The sequence below is a fragment of the Haematobia irritans genome, chromosome 4 (assembly GCF_050003625.1).
Source record: "Haematobia irritans isolate KBUSLIRL chromosome 4, ASM5000362v1, whole genome shotgun sequence".
Lineage (NCBI taxonomy): Eukaryota > Metazoa > Arthropoda > Insecta > Diptera > Muscidae > Haematobia > Haematobia irritans.
In genome coordinates, this window is record NC_134400.1 from 110227682 (window position 1) to 110248573 (window position 20892).

Genomic DNA, 20892 nt, shown 5'->3' on the forward strand with positions numbered 1-20892 from the left:
TTTGGGGAACGTTTGTCGACAGCCAGGAAGCCTGGATCGGGGGGAAATCGAAAACCGGAAGCCGCTGAGACGACAAAGAGAGTTGCCGGTAGTTTCAAGCGATACCCTAACCTCTCTCTCCGAGATGCCGCAAATAAGCTGGGTGTATCGTTTACATCCGTGCATCGAGCCAAAAAACGAGCCGGACTATCGACTTACAAGAAGGTAGTGACTCCAAATCGCGATGATAAACAAAATACGACGGCCTAAGCGCGATCCCGGAGGCTGTACACGACGATGCTGACGAAGTTTGACTGCGTGGTAATGGACGACGAAACCTACGTCAAAGCCGACTACAAGCAGCTTCCGGGACAGGAGTTTTATACGGCAAAAGGAAGGGGAAAGGTAGCAGATATTTTCAAGCACATAAAACTGTCAAAGTTCGCAAAGAAATATCTGGTTTGGCAAGCCATCTGTACCTGTGGCTTGAAAAGCAGCATTTTCATAGCTTCCGGGACTGTCAACCAAGAAATTTACGTGAAAGAGTGTTTGAATAAACGTCTGCTGCCTTTCCTGAAAAAACACGGTTGTTCCGTACTGTTTTGGCCGGGTTTGGCATCTTGCCATTACGGTAAAAAGGCCATGGAGTGGTACGCCGCCAACAACGTGCAAGTGGTTCCCAAGGACAAGAACCCTCCCAACACGCCAGAGCTCCGCTAAGGACGAGCAGCAGTTCAAGGCAAACTGACTTTCTGCGGCGAAGAAGGTGGACAAGGTGGCTGTACAAAATCTGATGGCAGGTGTCAAGTGTGAGGCCCGGAAATTCGGATTTGGAAAAGCGAAAGCCTAACTGAATATTTTTCCTGAATTTTATACTAATTGAACTTGAAAAAGAAATTTAATTTGATTTTTTAAATAAACGATTTCACCGATTTACACGCGTTTTCCCTTGACCAAATTTTGAACGTATCACCCTTTAGATCATTCATCCTACAACACTTTAGCGCTTTATGTGATCATCATATAGGGTGAATATATTTTTTAGGCTGAAGATTTATGTCTTATTCTTTTCAATCTGTAGACTTTTACTCATAAAATTAATAATCGCAAAAGTCAAAAGTAGATTTTCCCAAAATTTAAAAAGTCGAGTAGCGTACTTTTAGATTCCTTTTAAAAACTCGCCGTCGATCGATCTACAACACCGAATATGAAATTGGTAAGCATGTTCTAATATAATTTAAACATCAAATATTTATTTACGTCTGATATTCTACATAAGTATTAAAAAACATTGATTTAAATATTCTTAGCGACATTTAATATTAATGAGATTTATTATATATATCATTTAAGTGGCCTTTCAATTTCGATAAAATTCTTATCACTGTATTGCCAATACATAAATGACCCACAAAAGTATTCACGGAAAGAGTGCATTTCCAGGGATTAATTATAATATTAGGGGATTATATATATATTTATGTTTTTAAAGCTCTTCTATTGCGAGCAAGTGAAACAATGATACTTTAAGTATGTTTTTCCTTTTCATTTCTTTAGTTTTTATACGTTACTTTATATCAATATAATACTCGTTGGAGTTAAGAAATGGAATTTGACTTCATCTATAAGTTCGATAGGTAAAGAAATCAATTAAATTCACGATTGGTTAATATGGCTGGAGCTACCAAACTCCAACCATATATAAATATACCCATCCAACTTGAAATTATTTTTATCCACATTGATGCTGCGTTTGCATTAAAGAATTCAATATCCGAATTTGGCCTGAAATAATTTAAATGATCAATATTTAATTTTAATACGTAAAAAATAAGATTTTACATCTACTTACTTATACCAATTTGTCAATGTCATCATAACATAAAGGGAAGCGCAGACAAAAACAATATGAAACATGGACCATGAATATGTGACTCCTTCAGATTCATTATCTGCATTGTCCTTACTACTGCCGCCGGTCTCTGCATCTGATAAAACTTCTGTTAAAACTATTATTGTTAGCATTGAGCCATACATAAATTAATATACATCATTTCATATTTTTAGTAAATTGGTGTAGGTAGATAGTAGTGTCAAGTAGTCGTGTATATCGCCATATAACCAAAAAAGCAATTATTTACATAAAATGATAAAAAAAATTAAACAATTGTTAGTAACTATGTAAAGAATTTTTTGAATTGTTTAATTAATGTATTTCATCAAACATGAATGAAATGAAAACAGAGATTAATGATACGGAGAAAATTATCTACAACTCGCATTAGTACTTATTTGTAAAAGCATCGCGAAGGATACATCATCGGGTCTCTTTCGTGAGGTGTCACACTTAAGAGGTGTTCTGGACTACAAAAATGTACACGAACATTTTTTCTGTGTGTGGCAAATGTACAGAAATTGTATGCAAAATTAGAAGATTTTTAACACAAATAAAAAATAGATTCTGAAACTTTAATATGTTTTTTTATATTTTTTGCACATTTTATTAAGTAAAACCATTTGCTTATTGCACGAAATACGATTGAAAAAAAAAAACAAGTATATAGGGCCGTAAGTTCGGCCAGGCCGATGCTGCCATCCATGGGTTGCGGTAACGCTTGCCGTTGGCAAGGTATCTTAAAACCTCTTAAAACCATCTACTAAATTATAAGTAAGTCCATACGTGGTATATATTAAATTAAAAACGGCCGATTAACGTAATATAATTTCACAAAATTTTCTATAGAAATAAAATTTGGGAAAATTTTCTATACAAATAAAATTTTGACAAAATTTTCTATAGAAATAATTTTTTGACAAAATTTTCTATAGAAATAAAGTTTTGACAAAATTTTCTATAGAAATGAAGTTTTGACAAAATTTTCTATAGAAATGAAATTTTAACAAAATTTTCTATAAAAATAAAATTTTAACAAAATTTTCTATAGAAATAAAATTTTGGTAAATTATTTTTGGCTCGAGTGGCAACCATGATTATGAACCGATATGGACCAATTTTGTGTGATTGGGGATCGGCTATATATATATAACTATAGACCGATGTGGACCAATTTTTGCATGGTTGTTAGAGACCATATACCAACACCATGTACCAAATTTCAGCCGGATCGGATGAAATATGATTCTCTTAGAGGCTCCGCAAGCCAAATCTGAGGATCGGTTTATATGGGGGCCATAAGCGTAGGAAGGCCTCTGGGGAGGGGGCTTAGACCCCCCAGAAAAATTCTAGCCCCCCCAGAATCTGAAAACCTATTTACGACTTTGCATTGTGGTACCAGTTGCCGATGCCAATATGTAATTTTATTTCTTAATATTGTCTTGTAATTTTTAAGTTAGTTTCTTTATTATGAGGTGAATAAAAATGTTGTGATATTTTCTCGAATAAATTTTTTTTATAAGTTTGTATGATTTTTAATGCATTATAACACTTGTCTGAAACATTTGACCTCGAAGATTTTCATAAATTATTAAAATATAAAAATTTTCTAGAATGGATTTAGCATTTTTGCGTTAAAATTTGAAAATTTTTTATCATTTTATAAACTCTTACTCTTTTTTAAACAATAAAAAAAATACCCATCAAAAATACGAAAATAACGAGTTATAAAAATTGAATTAAAACAACTTCCTGCGTAGTTAAAATAATTAACTCCTTTATGAGAACATTTTTGGAAGTGCTTTTAAAGTTGTCTTTAGAACAACACTCAAATTTTTTGTTGGGAAAAAGTGTGGAACTACTTTTAGTTGATTTTTTATAAATTAATTGTCTAGTTATGTTGAGGTCTGTTTTATCTATTTTTATAAACCAAAACATTAATTGAACCTATAACTTCAGTCTATTAATTTTATGCTTGGGGGGCTATAGCCCCCCCCCTAGGGAAATTGTCTAGCTACGCTAATGATGGGGGCTATATAATTATGGACCGATGTGGACCAATTTTTGCATGGTTGTTAGAGACCATATACCAACACCATGTACCAAATTTCAGCCGGATCGGATGAAATTTGCTTCTCTTAGAGGCCTCGCAAGCCAAATTTGGCGGTCCGTTTATATGGGGCCGATATGGCCCATTTGCAATACCATCCGACCTACATCAATAACAACTACTTGTGCCAAGTTTCAAGTCGATAGCTTGTTTCGTTCGGAAGTTAGCGTGATTTCAACAGACGGACGGACGGACGTGCTTAGATCGACGCAGAATTTCACCACGATCCACAATATATATACTTTATGTGGTCTTAGAGCAATATTTCGATGTGTTATTCCACTACTGAAACTAGGCACAGACTGGAGCAAGGGTGAATCGTACAGACCGATTTGCCTTCTCTCGCCAGTAGCCAAGACAATTGAGGCACTACTCCTCCCAAGCCTTGTGGAGAATTTTCCAGCTTCTAACCATCAACATGGATTACGCAAAGTACATAGTGCGACCACGGCTTTACATGCCATTTCAGCATATATAAATAGGGGACTCAATCAGCCCAAGCCGTGTCACAGGACGGTCATCGTGGCGCTTGACCTATCGAAGGCATTCGATACAGTCAACCATCCAAACTTTTCGAGGACATCGATAGCACGTCCTTACCGACAGGAACTAAGCGTTGGGTTACTAATTATCTGTTCGGGCGCCAGTCGTACGTGGAATTTAGGGATAGGAAATCAAATCCCCGTAGAGTGAAACAGGGAGTTCCCCAGGATGGGGTGATATCTCTGGCACTGTTTAACCTCTACCTATCCTCTATTCCTTCCCCTCCCGATGGCGTCGAGATTGTATCATACGCAGACGACTGTACAATCACGGCATCCGGGCCCTATGTTGATGACATCTGCGATCGATTAAACGTCTACCTCGCTAATCTTACCAGTTATTTCACTGCGAAAAACCTGACGATATCTACCACCAAATACTCAGCCACACTATTCACTACATGGAGGCAGTTGAATATTAGTGTCGATGGCAAAACTATTACCCCAAGATTCTCGGGGTCACATTCAACAGTCTTTTCAGGTAGAAACAAGGTCCTCAAGTCACTTGCCCGCAGCATTTGGAGTGCGGACAAAGAAAGCTTGTTAACTTGGCCGGTCAGCTTGTTAAGGCAATTGGCCGATCAGTGGTAATCTATGCAGCTCCAGTATGAACACCACAGACAATAAAATACAGACCTGCTGGAACGTTGCCCTTAGATCTGCTACTGGATGTTGGTTGTTAACGCAGTAATCATCCAAAGCACCATATTGATATACTAGATCAAGCCGCGTACCAGGAAGGCCTGAAGAGGATACTATAGCTGAAGCGGTGAGAAGCTATAAGGTAAATCCTGTTTTCAGAGTCCGACCAACGCCCATAGTACCGTAGGAAATAGACCTCCCACGGCAGAGCAGGCAAATACAGCCGGCTCAATTCCTATCTATTAGTGATTAATAGCAGCGTAGTCATCTTTTCTCTTGCCCAGATATACCTACTCGACTCACCACCAGATCACTCTGGACACATCCCACCATCCCACCTTATCTTAAAATGCACTTTTTCTAATAGTTTAAAAGGGGCTCTGTTTTCGACGTGGTGGGGATTCTCAAAAAATGTTGACAGGGTACTAAAGATGTGCGCGTGACACGCGTGATTCACGCACGGATCACTTGAGTCGTTAATGGAACAAAAATTTCGTGCGTTACCGTGAATGAAAATCAAATTGTGTTCGTAAATGTACGTGAGTAAAATTTCTTCGATAAAAACACACATAATGACGTTCACGATTAAATTCATGCTCACGGACATATTCTCGTTAACGTTTAAATCATGCGGCCATTGTTTGATGGTTCGCTGGAGAACCATATTTTAATTTGCTATTTTACAAGTGGTTCGTCGTGAGTTATGAAAATGCCCAATGAACACAGGATGAGCGCTTTTCAAATGCAACTCCTTTTCAGTTTGAGGGTAAATATCATTTTCAACATAAATTCAACTTGACTTGAAACAGCTCATCTTCAATACATCTTCAAATTGTTTGCGAATTACATCCAATTTGCCAAAATGTTGACGAAAACTTTGAAAATGTGTTGAAGATAATTGGAGAAAACATTCACAAAACACTACCCTGAAATGCAACGAATAAACCACATGCCCAATAAACACAGGATGAGCGTTTTTCAAATGCAACAACTTTTCAGTTTGAGGGTAAATATAATTTTCAACATAAATTCAACTTGACTTGAAATAGCTCATCTTCAATACATCTTCAAATTGTTTGCGAATTACTTCCAATTTGCCAAAATGTTGACGAAATCTTTGAAAAGTTGTTGAAGATAATATGAGAAAACTTTGACAAAACACTACCCTAAAATGCAACGAAAAAACCATGTGGTTTTCAATCATTATTTTTGCAACGAAGTTCGTGGTCAATTGCAAGAAATTAAAAAAATGGAAAATTTTAGACAAATAAACAAATAGTTTATAAAAATAGGTAAGTGAAAATAAAAAATGAAATTTTAAGGAAGTCACTAAATGTATATCTCTTTGCAGAAAACTAAAATTATGGATTCTACACCCACACAAAAAATCGCCTCTGTAACATATACTCCCAAACATATTTTGCTTCAAGCATATACATTTTTGGGTATTGCCCAAACATTTATATGTTTGATCTCTTCCAATATATAATATGTTTGAAAGCATATTGGTCTAAACAATATATGTTTGGGCAGGCTAAGTTCCAAACATTTTGTATTTTTGCATCCAAATTCAATAATGTTGTCTTCCAAAAAACAATATGTTATTATGTGAACATATAATATGTTTGGAAGCATTTTGCACCCAAAAATATTATATGCTTAAAAAAAATCTCCCAAACAATATTGTGCTCAAAATTTTATTTATTTATTTATATATTTACAATCATAATGAATTATGAAAATAAACAAGTAATATAGGTGCTAACAACATAGGTTTTCGACCTGAATGCTCAAAATTTTGTTTCTGCCTAATTGTATATTCCCCCACATCTTTCTCACTTCCACGAGATTTTTTAGTTCTTAGCACCTTTTTCTGTAATACAAACATTGTAGAAGAAATTATTCAATTTTATGATTTTTTATTTTATTTTAATTTTACCTTTTGCCGGACGGGGATTCGAACAGCGGACCACACAGTTTGTAAGGATCAAAGAAGTAGCTGATCAATTGCCCAAGGAAAAATAAAATGTTAATTTTGTAATAACAAGCAACAACCACCAACTTAATTCAATATCGCTCCCTGTTAAATAGCGCTCCAAGCTACTAAACACATATATGTTTATAGGCTATTTCTAAATTAATATATGTTTGCATTCAAGCATATTATATTTACAAACATTTTATGTCCCAAACATAATATGTTCTAACATATTAACATATATGTCCCAAACATGTTATGCTAGTTTATGAACATTATATGCTTGCACTCAAAAATATTGTGTTTAAAAATTTGTGTTCCAAACATATAATGTTTATAGCCAAACATATGAAAAACAGTCTTTTTCAACCGTGTACGTTCTTGAAAACATTAAAAAGCTGACCAATGAAAAATGGTGGACAATTAACTGGAACTGCTTCAAATAGTTTATAATAGTTGGTACGTCAATATGAAAAATTAAATCAACACTTTAAAGAAGTCACTAAATTTAAATCTCTTTGCAGAAAACTAAAATCTTTGGATGCTACATTCTTGCAAACAATAAGAAGCTGACCAATGAAAAATGAGTGGCTTATCGACAAGAAAAAGTTTCCAGAAACATTACAAGTGCAACCAATTAAAATTGTTAAAAACAACAAATTGTTGAAATCAACAACTTCTGGATGAAAATGTGCATCACATCGTCAGTTTAATTCGTATGCTATTATCAGTTTAAAATGGATATTTTATTGTTGTTGTTGTTGTTGTAACAGTTTATTGTGATCTCATCCATTTCATGTTATACGCTTGGTACATCAGCTTGTTGGCAGATCAAGGAACTCTGCGACTAAGATGGGGTGTGTCCAGAGTGATCTGGTGGTAAGTCGGGTTGGTTTGGCTGGACAAGAGAAAAGATGACGCGTGTCGTGTGGCCCTTGGTTGCAAATTGGACAAACGTCAGCTACGCTGCTATCAATCACCGATAAGTAGGAATTGAGGCGGCTGCACTTGCCTGATCTTAATTGGGCCAAAACTACCCTAGTCTGCCGTGGGAGGTCTCTTTCCTCCGGTGCTATGGGCGGTGGTCGGACTCCAAGAACAGGATTAACCTTGTAGCTTCTCACCGCTTCAGCTACAGTATCCTCATGAATCCTGTTCAAACCTGCCTGGTACGCTGCTTGATCTAGAGGCTCTCTTTTATAGCGCTGGATCTCGCGCTCTAGATTATGTATATCAACCCTTACGTTCCTGGGTGGTGGTTGTGTATCCATAAGATGGTGGTTTGGATGATTACTGCGATAACAACCCAGGAGATACTGCTTTGACAACATGTAGTTGTGTCTTCGCACAGGGATGATCTTTGTCTCCACATAAAGGTGATCCAGGGGTGTGCTGCGGAGACACCCAGTCGCAGTTCTAAGAGCAGCGTTCTGGCAGGTTTGTATGTTATTCCACTGCGTATCACTGGTCTGCGGTGTCCACACTGGCGCTGCATAGTTTACCACTGACCGGCCAATTGCCTTATAAGTATTTAGCAAGGTTTCTTTGTCCGCACCCCAAGTACTGCCGGCTAGTGACTTGAGGACCTTGTTTCTACCACGGAGCTTATTACAAATTGCAGTGGCATGGGCAGATGACCTAAAAAGGCTGTCGAATGTGACCCCAAGAATCTTGGGGTAATTTGTGGTCGGAATTATTACTCCATCGACTCTGATATTCAACTGCCTGCGCACTTCTGCCGTCCATGTAGTAAATAGTGTGGCTGAGGATTTGGTGGGGGATATCCTCAAGTTTCTCGCAGTGAAATAACTGGTAAGATTAGCTATGTAGACGTTCAACCGATCGCAAATGTCATCAACATTGGGCCCAGATGCCAAGATTGTACAGTCATCCGCATATGATACAATCTCGACGCCGTCAGGAGGGGGTGGAATCGAGGACATGTAGAGGTTAAACAGTGCCGGAGATATCACCCCACCTTGGGGAACTCCCTGTTTAACTCTACGCGGTCTTGACTTTCTGTCCCTGAATTCCACGAACGACTGGCGTCCACACATATAATTCAGTACCCAACGCTTCGCTCCTGCCGGTAGGGACGTATTCTCGATGTCCTCAAATAATGTGGCATGGTTGACCGTATCGAATGCTTTCGATAGGTCAAGCGCCACGAGGACCGTCCTGTGACACGGCCTGGGCTGGTTAAGTCCCTTATTAATATGTGTCGAAATGGCATGTAAGGCTGTTGTCGTACTATGTACCTTACGGAATCCATGTTGATGGTGGGCAGCTGGAAAATTCTCCACAAGGCTGGGGAGGAGTAATGCCTCAAGTGTCTTGGCTACTGGCGAAAGAAGGGATATCGGTCTGTACGATTCACCTTTGCTCGAATCTTTGCCCGGTTTCAGTAGTGGAATCACCCTTCCCATTTTCCAGACATCGGGTATAATGTGTGATTCCAAAGACAAATTGAGGAGTCTGGTCAGGTACTCAACTCCCAGTATTCCCAGATGCTTCAGCATTAGCATTGAAATTCCATCAGGGCCCAGCGCCTTAGATGGTTTCGCGCTGTTGATGACATTGGTAACTTCGGCTGCAGTAAATTGTGGTGTGTCATCGGCTCGGAGACCACGTACACGACGGGTGGCTCTCCTTTTCGCTCTATCACTCTCGGGATGCTCGACAAACTGTCGGTTGAAGTATTTGGCGCACCTCTTCGGATCAGTCACAGTCACGTCGCCAAATGTAACTGAAATCCCATCATCCCTTGTGGAGGGGTTCGAGAGGGCTCTAACTGTTGACCATAATTTACCAGTTCCTGTTCCTAAGTTACATTGCTTCAGGTGCTCTAACCAAGTGTTCCGCTTGTGCTCGTCGACTATCTTACTAATCTCTAGATTTAGTTCTCTGATTCTAGGATCAGCAGGGCGTTCATCACGCTCGTCTGCGAGTCCCGCCGCTTCGGCTGGGAAGTTGGGCCTCACCTGGGCAATTCGACCAGCGGGTATGAAGCGAGCGGCTGCTGCGTTGATGATGTCCCGGAACTCCCTCTGGGCAACATGAACATGTGAGGGGGACGGGAGCTCACTGAAGCGGCGATCGGTGTATTCTCTGAAGCCTTCCCAGTTGGCTTTCTTTTGATTAATAAACGTCCGGCGTTCAGAGGTTATGAAATCGGAGGGTCGGTTGATGGTGAGAATTATGGGGAGGTGGTCCAAACCCAATGAAATGACGGGTTGCCAGGAGACGTCATTTATCAGACCAGGCGATGCTAACGATAAATCTGGCGAACTGCTGCAGTCACCCATAATTCTCGTGGGGGCCTCTTCGTTCACCGTGCAAAATGTGGAGTCGTCTATCTGCTCTGCCAAAGCTATGCCCCTCTGGTCATTACCCAGGAGAGAATGCCAGAGTTCATGGTGGGCATTAAAATCTCCTAGAACCAATCGGTTATGCCCGCTCAACAACCACTCAATGTTTGGGCTATAACCAGGAGCACAGCTACCAACCGACGGTATGTACACATTGTATAGCTCTATCTCGGCAGCCCCACACTTAACTGCTACCCCCATACATTCCATGTACGGGTCATTAGTGTCTAGCACAAGCGTGATAGGTCTATACTGCACGGAACGGTGTAATATGAAAGCCAGGCCACCACCTCCATTTCTTGTGCGATCCTTCCGTAGGACATTGTACCCATCACAATGTCGTAGGCTGCAGGTGGGATTCAGCTTTGTTTCCTGGATCGCCGCGACCCTTATCCTTTTCCGATTCATAAAGTCTACGATCTCACTAATCTTACCACGGAGCCCGTTGCAATTAAATTGCAAAAATGATGCACTCTCCGGAACTGGTACAACAATATTCGGTGTAAGATGCTGCGGCGGAGAATATTGTTGTGCGGGAGAAGTCGGTGGGGTCACATAATCAGATGACCCACTGCTGCTGTCATTGGCACAGCATCCCGCAGCGATGTTAGGCCGGAGCAGTTCCGGAAGTGCACCCATTCCATGCACCGGTTACACCTCACCGAAACCGAGCGATGGTGAATTCGATTTCGGCAGACGGCACAGTACCATGGTCCGGGGTTTTCCTCTATCCCGGCTCGGACCAAAAGCAGGCGGAGAAGGCTCCCCGGGATGCACCTTCTCCAACACGAAAAAACGGACGAGACAACACGTACACTGAGGTGGCAGCCGCTGGCCGATGGCTGGTATCCATCGGGTCAATCCGGTGCGTAGAACCCGCCGCCGTGGGATATTTTGTGAATTCCTTCTGCTGGAAATCAATTCTAACACGCGGTCCAGTACGTTCCTAATTTCAAATTGCCCGCATGTTAATAAATTTTAATGTTGTTTTATGACACCAAAAGGAAGGAAATCGAATTATCAATGCAAAAGTGTTTACTAATAATGTTTAAGATATTTAAAGTTTTGTTGTTTGTTTTTTTTTTTCTTATTTGTTGATATGTTTAATAAGATTATTATTTATCAATTGGTATTGTAGTGTATTATGTAGTGTAGTGTATTATTATATAAGTTGTGTTCCTTTACGTACTACTAGTTACTACTTTTACTAGTTTTTACTAGAAACCGTTCCTCAACCCCAAAAAATAGTAAAAGTAGTAAACAATTTTAAGAGAACAATGTCAAAATGCATGTCTCTTTTAAAATTTTTTTACTACAAGTTACTCGACAAATTCTTTCGAGTAAAAGTTGTAGATATGTCATGACAAAAATAATTATTTGTTTTCAAATTTTCCAAACTAAAGTAGCTCCAAATCGCTTTTTTTTGGAAATAAATCTGTAACTTTTTAATGGATTAAGATATCATCATAATTTTTTCTTTGTGCCAAAGCTGAAATGTTTTTCTCTATATTTAGAGGTTTGTAGGTCCCTAGTGGATTCACGGGCTGGTCTATAGACGTTGGAAGTTGGACACCTCGGATGTATGCAATTTAGTGTTACTTGGCAAACGCGCAATTATGCACCGATTTTCATGATTTTTGCTTTGCTGAATAGAACTTATAAACTACCATAAAAAGATTGTGTATGTGTGCGAATATATCTAATATTTGCGAGATAGGGCCTTACAGTTTATTTTTTTTGCAAAATTTTAACAAAGTGGGGTCTGTATTTTGAGTCTAGAGGGACTACATTCCTTATAAAATTCTACGTATTCTGGAGGAAAATTTTGTGCACGTTTGTGCTTTAGATTTAACGTGTAGACTCCACAATTTGGAATTTCAAAACAATGCCGAACCAATACCACTTGTTTCAAAAAAAGTACCAAAACATTGACCGACTCACACCAAATTCGGCACACCCTTTAATGGACCAAAATGGACCGATTTGCATGAAATTCAAAACGTAGAGGTTTGAATTTCATGCAAATCGGATAAAAGTTTTAATGTCTATGTCATGAAGACCCCAATTCGGGGGTCGGTTCATATGGAAGCAAAATCGAAACTTAGGCCGAAGTAGTCCCATCTTCAAAATTGACCTGCATGTAGAAGAAAAACGTGTCTGTTAAAATTTCAGCACTATAGGTTCATTATTGAAGGAAGTAGCCTGATTACAACAGATAGCCAGACAGAGAGACATCGACTTATAATTTCTCCCTGATCAAGGCTATATATACTTTCTATAGTCAGAATTCGTTATTTGTATGTGTTACAAACGGAATGAAAACCCCCACCTTAAAAGATACTGATAATATGCGCTATTACTCTACTTTATGGCCCAGAAGCCAGAGTTTTACTTTGATTAAAAATTTTGCAAAAGGAGTACTTTTTATAACAAAGTAAAAACCATAGCTTCTTTCTATCGTAATAAGGATTTCAAAGTTTCCTGCAAAAAATCTGCCATTTGTAAAAAACAGTCGATATAAAAGTATTTAATTTACCTACATGTTTTGAAAATATTTATTCAAATCACAATGCTTCTTTTGTTTTTTATTTGACATTTTTACAATTTTTACTATATTTTCGTTCCTGTACATTTAATAAATATAGAAATCTGAGAGGATTTTCAATATTTCTCTCTTTTACTACTTTTTACTACGAGTAAAGTAAAGGAACACACCTATATTTTATTTTGATAAAAATGAATAAATTATACAAAATTCATAGAATTTTGGCTTTGACTTTCAATTTGAAGTGGGGATATCATTCATACAAATTTATGTTGAAAAGTATTTGCAACGATGTTAATTTTGAATTTGACTCGCATCGAAAATTGTTGGACAAATTATTGAGTAGCGATGCATTTTGAGGATAACACTTGAAATATTATTGCTAATGTGTTGAATTTCACTGTTGAGGGTAATGTCTGTTTTTTGTTGAGAACGCGATTTTCTCAACAATTTCTCAACTTGAATATTACCCTAATCCTTTGAAAAAATGTTTGAAAAATTGTTGAAATTTAGCATTTTTCAAACGTTTGTGTTTATTGGGATGGTTTGTAAAACTACTTTGGACAACGAAGTTCGTGGAAGAAATAAAATAATGTGGACATTTTTTGATAATCAACTGAAATTACTCAAAATATTTTATAATAATTGATAAGTAAAAATAAAACACGAAACGAAAACTTTAAGGATGTCACTAAACTCAAATATCTTTGCAGACAAGTAAAATATTTGGATGCTGCATTCTTGGGATCATTAAGAGGCTGACCGATGAAAAATGATAGTGACTTATCGAAAAGAGAAAGTTTCCATAAATCAAAGTGCAATCAATTAAACTTGGTATATATGCTTTTCCATACCAACAACTACTGGATAATAATTCGCATCACCTCGATAGTTTAATTTACATCGCATCAATGGTTTAATTTGTTATTTTGTGAATTGCCATCAAGTTCATTGAAAATTGGTGTCACAATTTTATGACACCAACGTTCGTGAGGAAATCGAATTTTATGGTTTTCAATACATTTTGTGCCACGGAGTACGTGGTCAGTTGGAAGAAGTACAAAAATATGAAATATTTTTGACTGAAATTAATCCAAAAAGTTAACCATAATTGGTAAGTCAAAATAAAAAGTGAAATGAAATCACAAAACTCGATTGTTTTGCAGAAAACTAAAATCATTGGATGCTATACTCTTGAACGATGTTGGCCGATGAATAACTGATTAAGGAAACAACAAAGAAGTTTCCAGAAAACTTGCAAAGTGCAACCAATTAAAACAAAGTGCAACAATTCCTATATCAAGAACTTCTGGATGAAAATGTGCATTACATCAATTTACATCCCGTCATCAGTTTGATATTTTGTGAATTCCTCTTGCTGGAATCTTATCTAACAAGCAGGCCAGCAAGTTCCGCGATCGGACCAAACCTAACCTAACATTATGGAGGAAATCGAGTTATACATGAAAAAATGTTTAAGATATTTAAAGTTGTATTGATAGTTTTATTTATTAATACATTTAATAATTATGTTTTGATTGGTATTATACTATTATTATTTTTATATATTATTAATGTTATCTTTAATATTATTATATTTTTTAACGCAAAAAATTAATAAAATTTACAAAATCCCTAGAAATTTAGTATTGACTTTCAGTTAGAACTGGGATTGACTATCATACAAATTGTGGTTAGAAAGTATTCGCAACAATGTTAATTTACTGAAAACTGTTTGAGAAATTATTGAGTAGCGATGCATTTCAATTTGAGGAGAAATTATTGCTATTATGTTGAATTTTACTGTTGAGGGTAATGTCTGCTTTTTGTTGAGAACGCGATTTTCTCAACTTGAATATTACCCTAATCCTTTGAAAAATTTTTGAAAAATTATTGAATTTTAGTATTTTTCAAACGTTTGTGTTTATTGGGTGTTCTTTACTCATATGTAGTTGCAGCGAGTCATGAGATTTGTCGTGAATCCCGATAATTTTCGTGAGTTATGCGAATTATCCCCGTGAATGTGAGTGAGCGTGAACATCATCTTTTAGTTAATATAAATCGTGTTGAAAAGGCCAGTTATATTGAAGACGAAGCGGAACTTGTTACAACAATACAGTTAAAACATTTTTGAGTTATTGACTTCAGAAGAATTTCTTGTTAGCAATCCATAGACAATACAAAGGATTAGGTTCGACACTACTTTGTTAAGAACTCATAATCTAATATTAAGACCTACTCTGGAACACAACTCTTTAATTATTCATAATTATGGCTCATTTTCTTAAGGTCCTTTAGAATTTGGGTTTAGAATTGCACACCCATATCGAATATTATTTTATATGATTTATTAATTCATAAACTTCAATAGAGTTCCCACTTTTGAGTTTTACTAGCTATCACAGACTATGTACACGAACGAATATTAAATGTTGAAGGGATGAAAATTGTGAAGTTTTGTTAGTAATGTAAATTTATAACTGAAATGACCTAAGGATCAAAGAGTCGACTTTCAACTAATCGAATTATTCTCAAAACACATTAAAAAATTCGAAAAAGAATGTTGATTTTAAATTAAATAATTTGTTTCGTAGAATTCTACTGCATTTAAAAATTAAGAAAAAAAAACTAAAATGTCTCTCCAAAGGCATTTTTTTTTTAAATTGAATCACCGACATTAAAAAAAATAAAAGTCGATTCTTATTACGATCGCTAGAATGATTGGTGAATATCTCAAAAATGTAAAATTTAAGTTCACTTACCTCTTTTCTCACCATCATTGTTGATTTTCGAAACCTCAACAGCTGAACTAATACAATTGTATAGAATGCAAAGCATCCAAACAATTAAACCAATAATATTTGTAGTGTCAAAGGTTACTTTTGAATGTGGTGGAGGAGTCACTGTGCTAGGGACACTAGTATTGCCTTCAATAATACCAAACATTCCGGGATTGCATATCTTTTCTATAATTTTTACAAGAAAACACAAAAAGTAGCTGAGGCTTTAATGTTTCTTATAGTTTTTAAATTGTAATAAATAATAATTAAATAATACATTTGCAAACGGTTGTTATGGCCACAACGGTTTTTTTATTTGTTTCTATTTGACCAACAACAACGCTTGTGCCTATATTTAAGAAGTATGTTATCATGCATTATTACTAAATATTTTGAAGTTAAATAATAGGAATATTTATTACCTGGGTTATTCGCCACTGCAGACCAAGTCAAATAAATTGTATACAATGTCACCAATGAGCTTTGTAGTAAACCCGATTGAGGAAGCCTTTCTTGTACAGCTGGTAAAACCGATAAAATGCTAACCATAATGCATAAAATCATATTGATCGATATGAAAAATTTATTGAGGCCACATCCATCACTCTGAAAATGTTTTTCTTTATATATATATTTATGAAGAATTAGAAATAACAGCTTACATGAGTAAAATAGACATAAAGAAGAGAAATTCCTGCTATTGAGAGACCATAACTTAGTAGGGTTACAAATACCAATGCATAATAGTAGCCTCGGTTGTTTTCGGCATTCTCTAAAAATACAAGGATAGTATTGCTTAAAGAAATAGTAATACATAAAATCAATGGAAAATCGATTAAAGGAAGGCGACCCTACTAGGGATTGGAATGAGAATTAGAAAGTCTAATTATCGTTTTTTTTTCTTCAAAATTTAAAAATGTTGTCTTTCGACTTTTCGATTTTTTTTTTCTAAAAATTTAAAAAAAGTCGTATTTCAACTTTTTCAACTGCGACTGACTTCCGACATATAAATTTTTTGATATTTCAAAACTTTATACTTTTTATTTACCTTTCTCCATTCCAAATGTACATCGAAATATTTATATTTAGATCGTTTTCTATAAATAATTTATGGTGGATTCATGGTGAATTTTCAAAAGTCAATTTGGCTCGATTTTCACAAAAATTCAAAAATCTATTAGTAGATTTTGAAGATTTCAAAAATTCGAAAAATCGATTTTTAAATTTCGATTTCAGTTTCGATTTTGAAACACATCAATATCAAATTCACTTTTTTCAAAAAATTCAAAAGTCTATTAGTAAATTTTGAAGATTGTCGATTTTGACAAAAAAGTCGAAAATCGATTTTTAAATTATATATCCCTTAACCAAACTCCTCTAAATATGCTACTACGATTTTCTCATTTCCAGTACGAGTATTACATAAAATATTTGAAATTATGAACAAACATTGGTTAGTAGAAAATATTTGTTTTCGTATTTCTAATCAAACTTCAACTCAAGTTCTTGTATTTATAACGAAACAAATAATTAGGAATTTGAACGACCACTTTTTGCCATTTTGTCGGTAGAAACCTATCTCCATAAGTGTAAAATATTTGCGACTTCTCGGCGGAAACCTGCGTCAATAATTTTTCACAGGTTTCTCTTGAAGTCAGCCTTACTACATCAAGGTAACACAGAAACAAATTATAGTCCGATGGTCAAGGCTAAAAGGTTAATGCATCAGAACTTCCCTGCCAATTTCTGCCAGTTTTTGCCGAGTCATCAATGATGAAGCATCAATTCTGGTTTTTTCGTTCATTTATTGACCCCTTTACACAATGATTTTTTTTTGTACATTATTGTCGTGTTTGATTCACTTTTCGTCTTAATACCAGTTGCTTCAGAAAAGGTTTAATTTCAACTCGTTTCAGCAAAAACTCACAGATCTTATTAAAGTGGTACCAAAATTTGCTTCTATTGACTCAAAGCCATTTCCTTGGCATATGCTATAAGAAATTAGCACAATAACAACGATAATGTATCCGTATGTTTTACAAATTTCATTGATGGATTGAGCGGAATGTTATAAAAAAATAAAGATATTAACAGCTGTAACGTTTTCGAATTATTATATTCACATTTATAACACTAAAGAGTAGCTCTGGATATTGACGACTCCAACGACATCTATTGGCAAAATATGAAAAAAACTTTTTCGACTACCCAATATACCTAGACCTAAATTGTGTCCACATTTGGGAGGTTCCACTTATCAGAAATTATAGTAAACGTCTCACGGTTTTCAAATTTTCCAAGTCTAAGGAGTTTCCCTGTACACAAAAAAAATAATTGTTGTCTTCAATCACGAAATTAATTAATCCAATTAATTTTTAATTGAAATGTCTTCAATCACAGAAATGATAGTATCAACCACCAAGTCAATTAAAAAATTAATTGATCCAATTAAAAAAATTAATTGATACAACAATTAAACAATATGTTAAACCAGTCATATTTTTGATTGAATATTTTTTATTTTCATGATATTTTTTCTGTGTGCATAGTATATTTGATAAAAAGTGCTACAATATTCTAATTGTAATACTTATAGTTTTACTATTTTTAATATATTTGTTTCACTCTCAAAGCTCTTCACAAAATATACATTGTAACAAAAATGATTATATTGCAAAGTTATGACATATGTTTATCAAGACATACGAGGAAGATTCACAAATAAATATACGTGAGTCAATTATGAACATATATTTACTATTTAACCTTTAACCAGCCTATCAACCATTTCGTTGCCAAGAATATTATAATAGTATGATAAGATACAAAGCAGATTTAGTAAGGTAGTTTTAGTATTGCAAAAACAAAAATGTCAGTCGCCAAATTTCATTCAAATTTCCCACTTGTTATAAATTTAAAATAGAGGGAATCTGGAAAGAGGGAATCTGGAAATGTCTTACGGTTCGCAAGAATAATTGAAGTAGTTCTTACCATCAATTACGAGGATAATTTATTTCGATACTTTTCTGTCATAAATTTAAAGCAAATTGAAAATTTCTGTTTGGTATAAAATAATGTTATTTTGAATTTTTATTCGTCACAATTTTCGTAAGGGGTAAAAGCTACAATGTGTGCTCCCTGTGAAGATACCTCAAAAAGAGAAAAAAAAAATAAATTCTTGTAGATGGGAAGAAACCAGAATATTTAATTCAATGATATATAATCATAGTTTGAAGAAATATTGCATGGTATTTGATAGGGGGAGATGACAAACCCATAAAACCTCTTTAGCTTCGCTTATGACATTAAGCAAATACCGACAATCAAAGATCTGCTCAAATGAAAAAAATTGTAATCACCAGATAGCTTAACAGCTACCTTCCTAAATATATCTTGGATAAGATCTAAAGTTGTGTGTTTAAATTAAATTTTCGGTACTAAGTTCGTGTTTGACTAGGAGATAATAAAATTGCAAGTAAATAATAACAAAATCGAATATAATAAGTTTCCAATAAGTTTTCCCCTTAAAATAACGTTTATCTGTTTCATATTTAAAATTTGAGAGGTCATCCTTGTATCTTTAAAATCAGCTTATTAGCAACTCCGTCATTTTTTCTCGATTATCTTATATGACATTTTGTTTCGCTCTTCTACAACTGTGAAGGAAGAAATTTCTCATGAGTTTGTCGTAAATCCTTTTCGCGAACTAGTCTTTCTAGTTAATGCTTTGTAATTTATTTTGAATAACACATATTCATTAAACCGACATCATTGTGATGAAATGGACTATATTTTGTGGGCACAAAAACCATTTACTTACCAATCCAATTTTCTGCTAAGGAATGTGCGAAATCCACTATAATTATCAATTGAACTAAAATGAACGCTAGCCCACCTATGAGACCAACCCACATCATTGCCGGACCAAATGATCCATCTGGAATGAATATAGCTCCAATTGTGGCACCTAAACATATCAAAAATTTGAGGCCCCAAAATTCATTTTGTATGTGAGATCGAGGGTCCCGAGATGTCTTTACTCCAATCATAATTAAAGCCATTAGTGTAAAGAAACAAGCCAGTCCGAAACATATACGATAAACAGCCATATAACCTAGAGCATATTCACAATCCAATTGTAATGAACCTCCTGAAAAGACATCAATTGCTTTCGAACTAGCAGACGAAGTGGAATTAATGCAAAATGGTAGTTTCTTTAAAGTTCCCTGTAAGCCTGGCGAGAGAGCTATTGCTCCCAATATGGTACCAACAAGTAACATAAATGCATACATAAAACGCGAAGATGTAGAGTTCTTGCAAGAAGGACAAGCACTGCAACACATAGATGCTGCTGTCCCTGTGCAACACAGAGCACACTGAAAGAAAAGAAGAATCCAATTTTACTAACTCATGTTAATCTTTTTTCTATAGGTATAATTCAATTATAATATTTGTTTTGCAATGAATATCATATATACAGATGTGTATGTGCTAACATATTGATTTTTCTTCCATTATTTCTTTGTTATGACGCACATATAAGAAAACATAGATTTCTTACCTGTGCCGCAGAACATAATCCTAGAACAGCTCCCATTGTTTAGATATAGCTGGCGGACTATTATTTTATGTCGTTTAATCAGACGTTTGATATCAGGCTAAAACTCTGTTCAATCGATTCCACCACCTAATTGAAGAAGAAGTCGTGAAAAATAATAACAATAACATCAATACATCAGTTCCGGGCACTTTGTTGCAACGGCGACAGAAAATTTGAACGCCGTGCTCGTGTCGAACATATCACAAATATTGGCCACACTATAAGTTAAGTCCGAAGGCATAATCGATTAGCGTTGGCGTAGTACTTCGGTGGCCAAATAATCCTCATTTCGAATAACTGGACAACCAGAAAAAAGGCATAATCGACAGTGCTGCATGTTTATGGGATCGATAACAAATTTACCGATTATTTTGTCATCAACGAATTGTCGTATCGATTCGACACACTGTAATGCGCTTTACAGACTACCCTGCCAGCATTTCAATGTTCCATT

At 35.7% G+C, this 20892-nt stretch overlaps 1 protein-coding gene and 1 long non-coding RNA gene across 4 annotated transcripts; both read right to left on the minus strand.

The window, feature by feature from the left end:
* Positions 1 to 1210: 1210 nt before the first annotated feature.
* On the minus strand, positions 1211 to 20560 carry Serinc (serine incorporator TMS1). 3 transcript variants are annotated; one of them, XM_075304119.1, is made up of 7 exons: positions 20400 to 20560; positions 19659 to 20214; positions 16501 to 16610; positions 16261 to 16444; positions 15821 to 16024; positions 1832 to 1967; positions 1211 to 1764 (listed from the first exon to the last, which is right to left on the minus strand). In XM_075304119.1, exons 1-7 carry the CDS (start codon positions 20433 to 20435, stop codon positions 1626 to 1628), a joined length of 1365 nt encoding a protein of 454 aa, XP_075160234.1. In that variant the 5' UTR covers positions 20436 to 20560; the 3' UTR covers positions 1211 to 1625. The 3 variants fall into 3 exon arrangements, with proteins under 3 accessions (XP_075160234.1, XP_075160233.1, XP_075160232.1); XM_075304118.1 differs by having other exon boundaries at positions 1832 to 1979; XM_075304117.1 differs by having other exon boundaries at positions 1832 to 1988.
* On the minus strand, positions 18338 to 19649 carry LOC142233267 (uncharacterized). Its single transcript, XR_012721373.1, has 2 exons — positions 18830 to 19649; positions 18338 to 18768 (listed from the first exon to the last, which is right to left on the minus strand). It is a non-coding gene; the product is annotated as an uncharacterized LOC142233267 (long non-coding RNA).
* Positions 20561 to 20892: the final 332 nt, after the last annotated feature.